Source organism: Megalopta genalis, chromosome 1, assembly GCF_051020955.1.
Source record: "Megalopta genalis isolate 19385.01 chromosome 1, iyMegGena1_principal, whole genome shotgun sequence".
NCBI lineage: Eukaryota > Metazoa > Arthropoda > Insecta > Hymenoptera > Halictidae > Megalopta > Megalopta genalis.
This window is the reverse complement of record NC_135013.1, coordinates 19,916,368-19,930,053: the sequence shown is the minus strand read 5'-3', so window position 1 is coordinate 19,930,053 and position 13,686 is coordinate 19,916,368. Positions and strand designations below refer to the sequence as shown.

The window sequence follows — 13,686 nt, the reverse complement described above, 5'->3', positions numbered from 1 at the left end:
TATTTTTGTAATTTTCTTGCCAAGACAACGTTCTAAATTGTTTTTTTACATTTAAAAAAAAATTGATTTTTTTTGGCCGGCCTTTTTCAAAAAAACTGTGGCATTAAGGGGTTAATGACGCCCGAGGACCGGAGGCCCCTCAAATTTTGACACCGCAGGATTTGCGCTTGTTACTGAAGATCTGTTCGCGTTCAACCGGAGAAAGCGTTGGCTTCCGCCGAGATGAAGGGATTTGGGCTGTCTTGGGTGAAACGCTGCTCGGTGGTGGAAACAAAATTGTTCGGCGAAGCTACGTCGGCGGCTGGATTAGATCAGTTGATACGAAATTAAATGTGCGAGCGAATTTTAATTTCGTATGAACTGATCTAATCCAGCCGCCGACGTAGCTTCGCCGAACAATTTGGAAATATTTCTCTAAAATTTGCAGTACCAAATGGACGACTTAAATGGCATTCTTCTTAAATTCAGTTGCACTTTAAGGAGAATGTTATTTAAGTCGTTCACATTTTGTACTGCAAATTTTGGAGAAATATTCTGGCTATTCAGCGTTCAATGTACATTGGCATTTAACATATGTGGCATTCGAAACATTATATCGTTGGTAGACTGTGGATTTTTATGGAAAATTGATATTTTCCAAGATGATTCCGAGAAACAGAAATTTAATAAGAATAAACTAAAAATAAAACTAAAAATAATAATTTAATAAGAATAAACTAAAAATAAAAATAAAAGTAATAATTTAAAATATAATAATTTAATAAGAATAAACTAAAAATAAAAATAAAAATAATAATTTAAAATATACTAATTTAATAAGAATAAACTAAAAATAAAAATAAAAATAATAATTTAAAATATACTAATTTAATAAGAATAAAAACTAAAAATAAAAATAAAAATAATAATTTAAAATATAATAATTTAATAAGAATAAACTAAAGATAAAAATAAAAATAATAATTTGAAATATAATAATTTAATAAGAATAAACTAAAAATAAAAATAAAAATAATATAACAATATTCATAAATTATCATTTTGTCTCCACAATTGTATATTTCAGCTACTCGTTTTTATTAGGAACGGACAAAATTCATAGCGCGATAATTAGCATGTCAATAAAGCAGCACGTTAAATGAAAATATCTTTTCATTGTTTTTCATTGTCAAGTGTTTTGCTAAAGCTAACATGTCGTACCTGAATTTTACTTTCAGAACATTGTAGCAGAGTTTTTCTGCAAGCGCCAATTACCGAGTAAATCTACAAGTACTGCATTACCGTGAAACACTGAAGAAGAATGGAAAAAGAAACAGCACGACGTTAGGTTACGGTAACGCTCGATGCATTGCAAGCACAGAGAACGAAATTCATAAATATTTATCGTGTTTGAACTACTGTTAAAGAGTCAGCGTTTATTTGAATCGTATAATCTCGAGGTTGCTATTAAACGCTTCGGACTTCAATTCCCTGTTTGTTCGCGGCAGAAAATCGAAATTATTTCCGAGACAGTAAAAAACGACGTGATTAATTCTTTGGTGTAACGTGGTAGCTAAGCGGGGAAAAAACGATTTAATTGTCTTACATTATACATTTTCTGATTCGAAATTAAATAACGGAGTCGTTACGGAAAAAACAATTTAATTGTCTCGAAGTAGGATAAGAATATATGTATAAACGTGATAAATCCCATGGCTTCTATTGAATTAACCCTTTATACTCGAGTGTGGTGACTCAGAGGCACCGCTAAAATTCGTTACATCACGTTTTAAGATAATTTTGATATTAACAAAGTTTAGATTTACAAAATTGTTAACAGTGTAACTGTTGCGTGAGACCCAAGAGTCAATTTCATATGCATAAAATGCGTTTTGTCATATAAAATAAAAATACTACAAGTTAGAAAAAATGATTTTATATTCACAGTTAAAATCGCTTCGAGTGCAAAGGGTTAACGGAAACGACTGATTGATTAGTTTTCTGGCAATAAAGTAACACGTGAACATGTACACACATATTTACGCATTTACACAACGTTACAATTAAGTAGATAATTTAAATAGAAAAGTTCCATGGAAATTTATTTAATGTAATTTAAGGCAATTGAAAGCTATATAAATTTATTAAAAATAATTTAATTATTTCGTGACTTATGTCGAAGCATTGAAATCTATATCTTCGGTCGTTCTCGACAGAGATTGATATGGGTTATGAAACTTGTTAATAGATTCTATTTAAAATAAAAACAAGAAATATAGAACTTGTATATAAATTCGTATCAAAAATAGTAAAACAAAATATAAAACTTGCATACAAAAAACTGAAGATTCAGATAATTTAAATAGAAAAGTCCCACGGTAATTTATTTGATGTAATTTAAAGCAATTGAAAGCTATATAAATTTATTAAAAATAATTTAATCATTTCATGACTTATGTCGAAGCATTGAAATCTATATCTTCAGTCGTTTTCGACAGAGATTGATAGAGTTATGGAATTTGTTAATAGATTATATTTAAAATAAAAACAAGAAACATAGAACTTGTATATAAATTCGTAAACTGAAGATTCGGATACAAACAAAACAATTTGGCCCTCAACCGGAACAGCGATTTCCATAAAAATGACTATCGAGGTCACTCGTGATCCCAGCGTATCCGCCCAAAATAGCGAATTGGCATAAACACCAAAACACTAAAACCAACATTTCGGCAAAATTCTGAAGAAGCGTATCAAGCGAATAATGTTGATCCGTGGGTAAGAACGGCCCACGTGTTACAGTATAAACAAATGGTACATAATATGGTATATAATATGGTAATATGGTATAATATGGTATATAATATTATATAAACACGAAACATAGAACTTGTATGTATAAATTCGTATGAAAAATAGTAAAACAAAATATAAAGCTTGCATACAAAACTGAAGATTCGGATACAAACAAAACAATTTGGAACAGCGATTTCCATAAAAATGACTATCGAGGTCACTCATGATCCCAGCGTATCCGCCCAAAACAGCGAATTCGCATAAACACGCATAAACAAATTTTGGCAAAAAGTTCAGAAGAAGCGTATCAAGCGAATAATGTTGATCCGTGGGTAAGAACGGCCCACGTGTTACAGTATAAACAAATGGTATATAATATGGTAATATGGTATAATATAGTATATAATATTATATAAACACGAAACATAGAACTTGTATGTATAAATTCGTATAAAAAATAGTAAAACAAAATATAAAGCTTGCATGCAAAACTGAAAAATTCAGATACAAACAAAACAATTTGGCCCTCAACCGGAACAGTGATTTCCATAAAAATGACTATTGAGGTCACTCATGATCCGATTGATGCGAATTGGCATAAACACGCGTAAACACGGACTGTCTAAAACCAACATTTTGGCAAAATTCTGAAGAAGCGTATCAAGCGAATAATGTTGATCCGTGGATAAGAACGGCCCACGTGTTACAGTATAAACAAATTAAAAAGTTCGCGATCGGGTCACGGGAGGGGGCGTAGAACTCGATGAACAAACCGGAGCCGCCAGGGGACCAGAACCGAGGAAGATGGCGGAAAGAGAGAGGGGACGTATAACGTAGGGGAGAAAGAGAGAGAGGGGGAGAACGCTCGCTCGCGAGAGAGAGAGAGAGAGAGAGAGAGAGAGAGAGAGAGAGAGAGAGGGAGAGAGGAGAAGAGAGAGAGAGGCTCGCGAGGAAAAGCTTTCGTATATACTCCCGGACGACGACGTGCGTACGCTCGGTCTCCAGGGTCCACAGCGTGTGGAGCGGCGCGGAGGAGCTCCAGTAGTAGCCGAGCAGCCGCGTCGAGACGAGACGAAACGAGACGAGACGGGAACGGAGCGGCGGCGTCCTTCTTCGCCTCTTCTTTCAGTCGCCGCCGTTGCTTCGGACTCGCAGACACGATTTGCCATCCAGAGAACCAGTCGCATCGGCCAGGCAGACGGAAAAAAAGGACGAAATCCACTGCCGAATCTGAGGTCACCGGTCCTCGGAGACCTGGGACTCTGGAGAGACCCGGAGACCCGGAGATCTTGAAGACCTGAAAGTTCTCGAGGAGCTGGAGACTATGAAAAGCTAGAGTGATCCTGAAGAACCTGGAGAGACCGCGGAGATCCCGGAGATCTAGAGACTCTGAAAATCCAAAGTTTCCAAAGACCTAGAAAACTTGAGAAGACCTAGAAGAGACCCGCAAACCTAGGCATCCTGAACACCTGGAGAACCCAGAAAACCTAAAGAGACCCTGAAGACCTAGAAAGAGACCCCGAAGACGTGTTCGTCGAAAAAGTCAAGCGTTCGCCGAAGAAACGAGGCAGCCGAACAGAAGAGATTGTGTCAGCGAAGCTGAGAGAGGCTCGCAAACAGGACCGCCACAGCAGGACCTCCCGGGTGCCAGTAGGTGAAAGTACACTTGGCTCGTTGCACAGTGGTCCCTCGTCTCGGTGACGAACACGTGCTACCGATCGGTGTGTGAACGTCTCTGATGCGAGAAGGATCGGTCCCGCAGCTATGATGGGCCGACTGGTACTGCTCGGTGCAGCTGTCTGCTGCTTCGTCCTGCCGATCCTGCAGGAGTCGGCCGCGAAACACCAGTGGATCGACGCCAGAAGGGAATGCCCGCGTTTGTGCTTGTGCTACTCGACCACGGTGCAGTGCACGTCTCGGAAGCTGAGCCAGGTAGTGCGGGTACCGGCCAACACGACTATCTTGTAAGTTTTGTTTGTTATAAGGCATATTTTGTTATAATATTTATTTATATATATAATATATATTATGTAATATATTAATTAATTTTATATATATATATAATATAATATAGTAAATATATTAATTAATAATTATAATATATAATATATTTATATATATATATATTATATATATTATAATTATTATATATTATATATAATATAATATCATATTATAAATAAATAAAATAAATAAAATATTATTATATTAACAATATTATATTATATATAATATATATATTTTGTTATAAGGCATACTGAATTATAGCGGAACTTAAAAATAACTATAAAAATAAACGAAAAGTTCCTATAAAATATCGCAATACTAATTGTATAGATGAACATTAGGTCTACAAATTATTATTTATTAGCCGGAGTCTTTAACAAAATCGGAGCTCGCATCGTTACGACTATCTTGTAAGTGGTGTCTATGTCAGCTGCTCTTCTTTTTGTTCTGTCGAGTTCATCGGTTTTTCGATCGTATCTCATCCGATCACTTTCAGTTTAGAAGTACAGTAATGCCTCCCTAATCGACGCTCAGATTATACACGAAAATGGACAATTTTTGAAGAGCTGACACGATTGTTCGAGCCTTGCGGTTCGTTTTTATAATCGTCCACAATCGATAGCCATAAAAAACGAGCCACGAAGCTCGAACAATCGTATCACCTCTTCGAAAATTGTCCATTTTCGTGTACAATCTGAGCGTCGATTAGAGAGACATTATCTGTACAGCAAATTTTATACAATTGTTCCTCGGCTTGTAGACAAAAATGGACAATTTTTGAAGTGGAGATACGATTATTCTTGTCTCGCGGATGGTTTTTTTTTATCGTTGTTGACGATCGCCGACTACGAAAACGAGCCACGAGACTCGAATAGTCACGGAGTCAAATTGTCAGTTTTTTGTTTACAAGCTGAACGACAATTGGAGGGAATTTAGTGTAGTAGGTCTCTTGGACGGGCAGGATCTCTTAACCCCTTGCACTATAACAATGAGTCGGATTCGCGAAGAAGATATCGTACGTAATCCAAGAAACACAAGTGTTATTTATGTTATTATTATTTATTTATAATTATATATAATTATAATTTATAATATAATAATATAATTATTAATAATTATATATAATTATATAATATATATAATTATATTTATATTATTTGTATTATATTATTTATTATTATATTATTTGTATTATATTACTTATATTATATTATTCATATTATATTATTCATATTACATTATTTATATTATTAATTAATTATTATTTATTATTAAATTAAATTTATTATTACTATTATTATTAATGTTAGTTATGTTATATATTTTCTAAATCGAAACTGGACTCCTCTGTCATGAAAATCAAGGAATGAAAGTAAATGCAGGTTTAAAAGAACCTAAAATATTGTCTCGTCTTATCGGGAAGATTATCAACGACAAAAAAAGTAGCTGTGAAAGAAATCGTAGTGCAACGAGTTAGAGGACAAAGAAGTGCCAATCAAGGCTTTTATGAAAGAAACCATAGTGCAAGGGGTTAACGCTTCGACTGTAATGCCAGCTAGCCCAAAGATTTAATAACGTTAATATATTTTATTTAACCAAATCAAGATTGGAAGATAAGCTACGTTCTATGACGTCAACTACATTTTCAACATTCTTACGTTTCACGGACATACAATGGTTTAGCGTGAAACTTTATTTTCAAATCTGAGTAACTGCGTCACCCACGCATGGGTGACGCGATAGTTAAAGTGTCAAACTGTGGAAATAGTCATTTAGATCTTTTCTTTGTGTTACATGCCAATTGGTGATTTCTTTCCACGCGATTGACCTTGTACGATGTTATTCGAATCTGATGGTTTCGTTTGGGCTTGCGAAGCAACCAATAAGTGCGAGAAAGTCCATCGTACTTGACGATGTGACTTTGTATAAGAAATTTTGAAAGATTCGACAGAATTAGTATGATAATCTAAAGGTATACACGAAAGCTTGAGATTCTATTAAAAATAATAGAAGATAGAGGTAAATAATCGTTTATAAAAACGAGCTACAAGGCTCGAATAGTCGTATCTCCTCTTCCCAAATTGTCCATTTTTGTTTACAAGCTGATGGAAAATTAGGGAGAATTTACTGTACTTATTAGTCGTTGAATTTCATGGTTTTGCAAATGTTTTTATGCTGTGCGCTCCGAAAGATTCGACAGAATTAGTATGATAATCTAAAGGTATATACACGAAAGCTTGAGATTCTATTAAAAATAGTAGAAGATAGAGGTAAATAATCGTTTATAAAAACGAGCTACAAGGCTCGAATAATCGTATCTCCTCTTCCCAAATTGTCCATTTTTGTTTACAAGCTGATGGAAAATTATGGAGAATTTACTGTATTTATTAGTCGTTGAATTTCATGGTTTTGCAAATGTTTTTATGCTGTGCGCTCCGAAAGATTCGACAGAATTAGTATGATAATCTAAAGGTATACACGAAAGCTTGAGATTCTATTAAAAATAATAGAAGATAGAGGGGTAAAAACAATCGTTTATAAAAACGAGCTACAAGGCTCGAATAATCGTATCTCCTCTTCCCAAATTGTCCATTTTTGTTTACAAGCTGATGGAAAATTAGAGAGAATTTGTTGTATTTTTTAGTCGTTGAATTTCATGGTTTTTGCAAATGTTTTTATGCTGTGCGCTCAGACCGATTCGATTTTTATTTCTAATGAAAATTAAAGTATCTTCACGATTTTACCGATTGTAAAATGAAAATGTGACGTTTTCTTGATACTTGATGTGTTCACAAACAATGTCACGTATTTATCATGACCACATTCGCAGTCACTGACGTAAAACAGCGTCTTCTCACGAGCTACAGCTGGTTGCTGATCACGTAAAATTAAGTCAGTTTATCAGATGACAGAATATTTCTCCTCCGGTCAGAAGAAGTTATGTAACTGATAAAAAGAATGCACATTCTTGTTAAAAGTTGTATCTTGATGAATTTTCTATTTGAGCAATAATTTTGGAAATTCGTACATTTTTATCAATTTCGAATCGATCTCGAATCAACTTTCAATCAATTTTGAGTCAATTTCTGAAGTTCCATTCTCTGATCGATGAAAAACATTTAACAAGATGTTAAGACACCGTCGACTGTCACTAAAATAAATTGTAATGACAGAAACGTTAATATTTCGGACTCGACAAATAATCATTATCGCATGACAACGCAGACAATTACAAATTCAATCGCTCCAATTTAAACTTGATTACCTTAAAAATTATTAATAATAATAAAATTATTAATAATATAATAATAAATAATAATAACATAAATAACACTTGTGTTTCTTGGATCACGTACGATATCTTCTTCGCGAATCCGACTCATTGTTATAGTGCAAGGGGTTAAGAGACCCTGCCTGTCCAAGAGACCTACTACACTAAATTCCCTCCAATTGTCGTTCAGCTTGTAAACAAAAAACTGACAATTTGACTCCGTGACTATTCGAGTCTCGTGGCTCGTTTTTGTAGTCGGCGATCGTCAACAACGATAAAAAAGCCATCCGCGAGACTAGAATAATCGTATCTCCACTTCAAAAATTGTCCATTTTTGTCTACAAACCGAGGAACAATTGTATAAAATTTGCTGTACAGATAATGTCTCTCTAATCGACGCTCAGATTGTCCACGAAAATGGACAATTTTTGAAGAGCTGATACGATCGTTCGAGCCTTGCGGTTCGTTTTTATAAACGTCGACAATCGATAGTCATAGAAAACGAGCCACAAAGCTCGAACAATCGTATCAGCTCTTCCCAAATTGTCCATTTTTGTCTAAATTCTCTCCAATTGTCAAAAACTGACAATTTGACTCCGTGACTATTCGATAAAAAAGCCATCCGCGAGACTAGAATAATCGTATCTTCACTTCAAAAATTCTTATTACCTACAAAATTCGTTTCCCTTTCATCAATTTCTTGATTAGACGAAAATCAAACATTTCGCGCTTTCCAAAAACAGACAGTAATTCGATTTTTATCCAAGAATCAGAATTAACATATCCAATAAAGTTATATAGTTAATCGATCTGTTTACAATGCTCAATTTCTGTAGAAAACGTTCGGTTCGTGCGATAGAACGCTGTTTGCTAGGGGTGGTATTAACCCTTTGCAGTCGAAGCTATTTGAATTCGAAATCGAAAACATGATTTCTGATCTACAGTATTTCTATTTTATATAATTTATTGCGATTTGTGCATGTAAAATTGAACTTATTGGCAAGTACAATGGAATTTTTAATAGCTTCTTTTAAATATAAACGAGTTTGATGCTTTTAGAATGATTTTGAAAAATAGTATACCAATTTCTAGTGGCGCCGCAGAGTCGCCATTCGAGTGCAAAGGGTTAACCCTTTGCGCTCGAGTGGTGACCCTGAGGCGCCACTAAAATTTGTTATATCACGTTTCAAGATAATTTTGATATCAACAAAATTTAGATTTAAAAGATTGCTAAGAGTGCAATTATTGCGCGAGTCCCAAGAGTCAATTTCATGCGCATAACATGCATAATTTGTCACGTATAACAGAAACACTATAAGCGAGAAAATTGATTTTATATTTACAGTTAAAATAGCTTCGAGTGCAAAGGGTTAAAGGGGACCACTGTACTCGCGTTGCCTGCAACTACCACGGCGACTGCGTATCAGAGCGGAGAGAAATTGGGTCCGGTGTAATCAGAAAATTTACGGTGTAGATCGTGGGTCGCGAATATTTCCAGTGCGGAATGCATGTGGGAAGCGTGGAATTGAATCCGCGGCTCGCCGGGTTCGGTAAATGCGGGAACACCGTCTTCTTCGTTTGTTTTCTTCCGAGGTCGATACGATTCTTTTTCTTTTCTTTTTTTTTTGGTTTTCGAGTACAAGCTGCGAGGAAATATTAGGGCGGTTCGAATTGAACAGTACTTCCATTCCCAGAATGAAAACAGAAGGAATGCAAGGAGAAAGTGGGTCGCGAAAATGTACCATTTCTTTGCGACGCATATCATTGTCCACAGAAATAATAAAATATAAGAAATATATAAATGTATATAATATATAAATATAATATAAAATATAAAAAATATATAAATAATATAAAAAAGACATGCAATTATGATTACACATACTAGATCGCGTATCTTCGTGCATTTAGGGCAAACTTCTGAGAGGCGATAAAACGAACGGGTTGACGAGGTTTCATTGCATTTTTATTTTCTTTTTACGAGTAATTTTGTAATCGACGAAGATGACAATCCTCGCCCGCAGAGGATTGATTCTAATTATTGAGAAATTACCCACGAAAATGAAGATCCTGTAGTCCAGCGATTTCGAAAGACAGCAATTTTCAAACGTCTCTTTAATATACATGTGCACGTAGCATCGATTTTGCGCGTCACGCAGGCGAATAAGTAATTCGCTGAAGTAATATTTCCTCAGCTTCGGAATTTTTATGCGCCGCCGTGCATTAACGATGTTTAAGAGAGGAGCCTACAATTGAATTTAATGCCACTTCGCATGAAAGAAGTTCTCGCTTCGATGGTACTCACCTTTTATTACACGGCTGGAAACAGGCAGAATGCAGCGCGCTGTAATTCAGTTTTTCCTTATCTAATTACTGTTTTAATATTAATTGACTATGGAGGTCCGTAGAAAGTATCTCGCAGCCTATTGTCTTGTCCGACGTTTCCTTTCATTGCCTTCGTACAAAGCGTAAGTTCGTTTCCCGCGTGGAACGTTCTTTCGATCGTTTTGGTACCAACGCGCGTATATTTTTATCCGGCATTCCAGCCTCGATAATTCCACGATTTTTTAAAATATGAAAAATAGTTTCCGAGACGATCCTGAATTTAAAGACCACGAAAAATACAGAATTTTAAGTACGATCACTCGATTCAGCCGCAATCAAGGAGCAGTTTCACAGAGCCACGATTAACTCGACTTTCGATCGACGATGCGCTTTACGAAGACTCTCGAACACAATGAGTGACAATATTATATTAATTATATAATATATAATATATAATATATAATAATATATAATATATAATATATAATATACTAAATACATATATTATAAATATATATAAATTCGAACATTAATTCTTGTTCCGTTGTATGACGGAATCCTTATAAATTACACTCGGACAAAATAACCGAAATTCCAGACCACCCGTAGTAAGCAATTTCGTTAAAAGCCGTTCCGTCCTCTGCTCAAGTATTTCCTTTATGATCCACAGTTGGTCACCAATTGTCATTTCCCAGTTGTTTTTTTTATGGTATGCATGTTCCACCGAGAAAAGGCATTTTCCGGACTATTGTTTGCTACGGCTGATTCTTGGGACACTCGGATTCTTCGTGCGCGTCACCCGAGGGTGCGAGCACTACCCGCGGGTGACCCTTAGTTTGGGGCGGTCACTTTCGTAATTTTGCAAACCAATCAGTCGGGACGACCGTTTCCCTCACTCCTCGCAAGAATTGAACAATCCACGAATCCGACTATCTCAATTTTAGAACACGCCCACACCGAGTTCACCTCCGAGAACACGCAACACACAACAGGCAGTCTACCATCAACCCGAACACAAAATAGTCTTCTCGCTAAAAAATCTACTCCGAATCGGTGTTAAGTTTAATATTCAAATATGTTACAAGTTAAAGATAAAAAAAAGGAAACACAGCTTATTATCCTTATTATCTTAAGAAATCGTAGGGAACCGCGTATATCAAATACGCGGAGAAACAATTCTTCTCGCTCAATTTTAAATTTCCTCGAGAGAGAGAGAGAGAGAGAGAGAGAGAGAGAGACGCGAGACTTTCGACGCGATGACTTTCATTCGATTACTCTTCGCTTCTTCGGAGTTAAGGACGAAATAGAGAAGAAAACGATGACACTAGATTTTCTGTATTCATTGAAAATTATATAAATAACAAAGGTATAAAAGATCATAAAGAAAGTAAAAGTCCAGTTCTCTCTCTTACAAAACGTATTTGCACGTACAAAAAGTCATCTTTTCATCGTAATTTTATATAGATCATTTATCACAAAGTATATACTTTGCGTTTCTGATATATTTTGTAACAAGATAAATAATATTACGTAACAAACATAAAAAATAACTCGAAGGAACATGGTAAGCGCCGGACGGATTATCTCTTTCGAAATATGTAATTGTTATAGGCAATATAGCATTGCTGAAACAAAATTATGTTGTCATAAATATATCTGTGATATAATTTTGCATAATACTTCATTATAATAACATAAATATGTATATTTATATTTATATTTATATATTGTAAATGTGTAAAATTTTGTTATTATAAAGCGCTATAAGGCGCGGGCCGATATATCGGCTCTGGCACTTTTCGTGCAGCAAGAGCCGATATATCGGCCTCCGGCACTAAAAGGGTTAATTCACTGCTTTTTGAATCATGTAAATATTGTTTCTTGTTTGGTTTTTACGAGCATTTTCCCAAACCCTAGTCAAACCGTGAAATTCGGCCGGTTATTCTCGCATAGGCACCTCTTCTTCGCATGGCACTAAAAGGGTTAAGCAGCGAGGCGCATTCTCCATCTTCGTAAAATGCATTTTCTGTTGATTTTAATGTTATTCTAGTTATCTGTTATACATGTGTACTGACAGTACCGACAGAAAGACTTTATACGGAAATGTTTTTTGGAAAGCTTTTACAAAGTGATCAAAATTAAGGGTTAAAGAAAAGAGAATGACGCGATTATCTCTCACCCGAGGGTTAAGAATCCCCGTGAATCACTGATATATCCTTTTATTGCCGTATCCTTGATCCGACGAAATTTCCAACGGCGGACGGTCGAATTAACGGAACGAGAGAAAAGAGAGAGAGAGAGAGAGAGAGAGAGAGAAAAAAGATAGAAAACGAGAGGATCGAGCGAGGAATGAATCGGGTTACGCTCTCTTAAAGTGCACCACCTAATGGCCTTGTGCTCTTTGTGTACACGGTTAAATGGTCTACAACTCCACATTATGATCTCTTGAACCGTGTCTTCGCGAGTACACGCTCGGTCGAGCAACGTTCTGCAGCTGTATCCTCCGTCGCGATCATCAAAATCCCAGTTCGAATTGTCTTCTTTTCCAGGCTGGTGGAATCGTCTTGATCTCGTTTAGTCACTGTTATCCTGCTCGTGTACACGTCAGACGAAATTTGACTGTACCGAGCAAGGTGTTTTCGGATACGGTTAAAATAGCAACGAGCCTCGACTATATATAAATCCGCGTTGCCGCGGCTGCAAATGAATCTTCGGCCGAAGCAACAATGGCGGATCCGCGGGTCCACGCTAATGCGTGGACAAACACGCGACTTGGTCGGTTCGCGCGTCATTGTTTTCTTTTCGCTGTACGAAATGATATTCTTTCCGTGCCGATTGAGTCATCTACTATACGAGCCGTTTATTTTGCAAGTGGCAGAAGTCACTTTACCGTAATGAAAAGTGGTGATTTTTTTAATGTTTGTACGAAATTATTTATACTGAGAAAAATGTCAGTATCCTGTTGAAGACTACAAATAGGCGAAAAATAAGGGCTGCGAATTCCCGAAAATTGAATTTTCCAGGTTTTATTTCTAAAAACTGGGAACTGTGAATTCCGAAAATTTCAGAACGGGAAATTTGTAATAGTTGAGAGCTAGGAGTTGTTAAAACTTCGGAATTGCAAATTTACAAATATTAGGGACTACAAATTTGCAACGATCGAAGGCTGCGAATTTCTAAAAATTGAGGAGAGCGAATTCGAATTTCGCGAGGTATCGATTGTCAACAACTATAAAGACAAGGTGCAAGGCTGAAATAATCGTACCTTCTCTTCCCAAATTGTCCACTTTACTTTACATTTACTGTAT

The 13,686-nt window shown here is 35.9% G+C and overlaps 1 protein-coding gene and 1 long non-coding RNA gene across 3 annotated transcripts in view; one reads left to right on the top strand and one right to left on the bottom strand.

Annotated features, from left to right (window-relative positions):
• The first annotated feature begins 3,756 nt into the window (after nt 1–3,756).
• Nucleotides 3,757–13,686, top strand: part of Pxn (Peroxidasin) — a 36,065-nt gene continuing 26,135 nt past the window's right edge. Inside the window, exon 1 of one of the 2 annotated variants that reach the window (XM_033472472.2) lies at nt 3,757–4,739. In XM_033472472.2, coding sequence (XP_033328363.2) covers nt 4,540–4,739 — 200 coding nt within the window. In that variant the 5' untranslated portion in view covers nt 3,757–4,539. Of the gene's footprint in view, nt 4,740–5,187; nt 5,193–13,686 lie in introns of those variants that run through there. The other variant, XM_076522971.1, reaches the window with a different exon arrangement.
• LOC143261132 (uncharacterized) lies at nt 11,816–13,231 on the bottom strand. Its single transcript, XR_013035351.1, has 2 exons — nt 12,558–13,231; nt 11,816–12,003 (listed from the first exon to the last, which is right to left on the bottom strand). It is a non-coding gene; the product is annotated as an uncharacterized LOC143261132 (long non-coding RNA).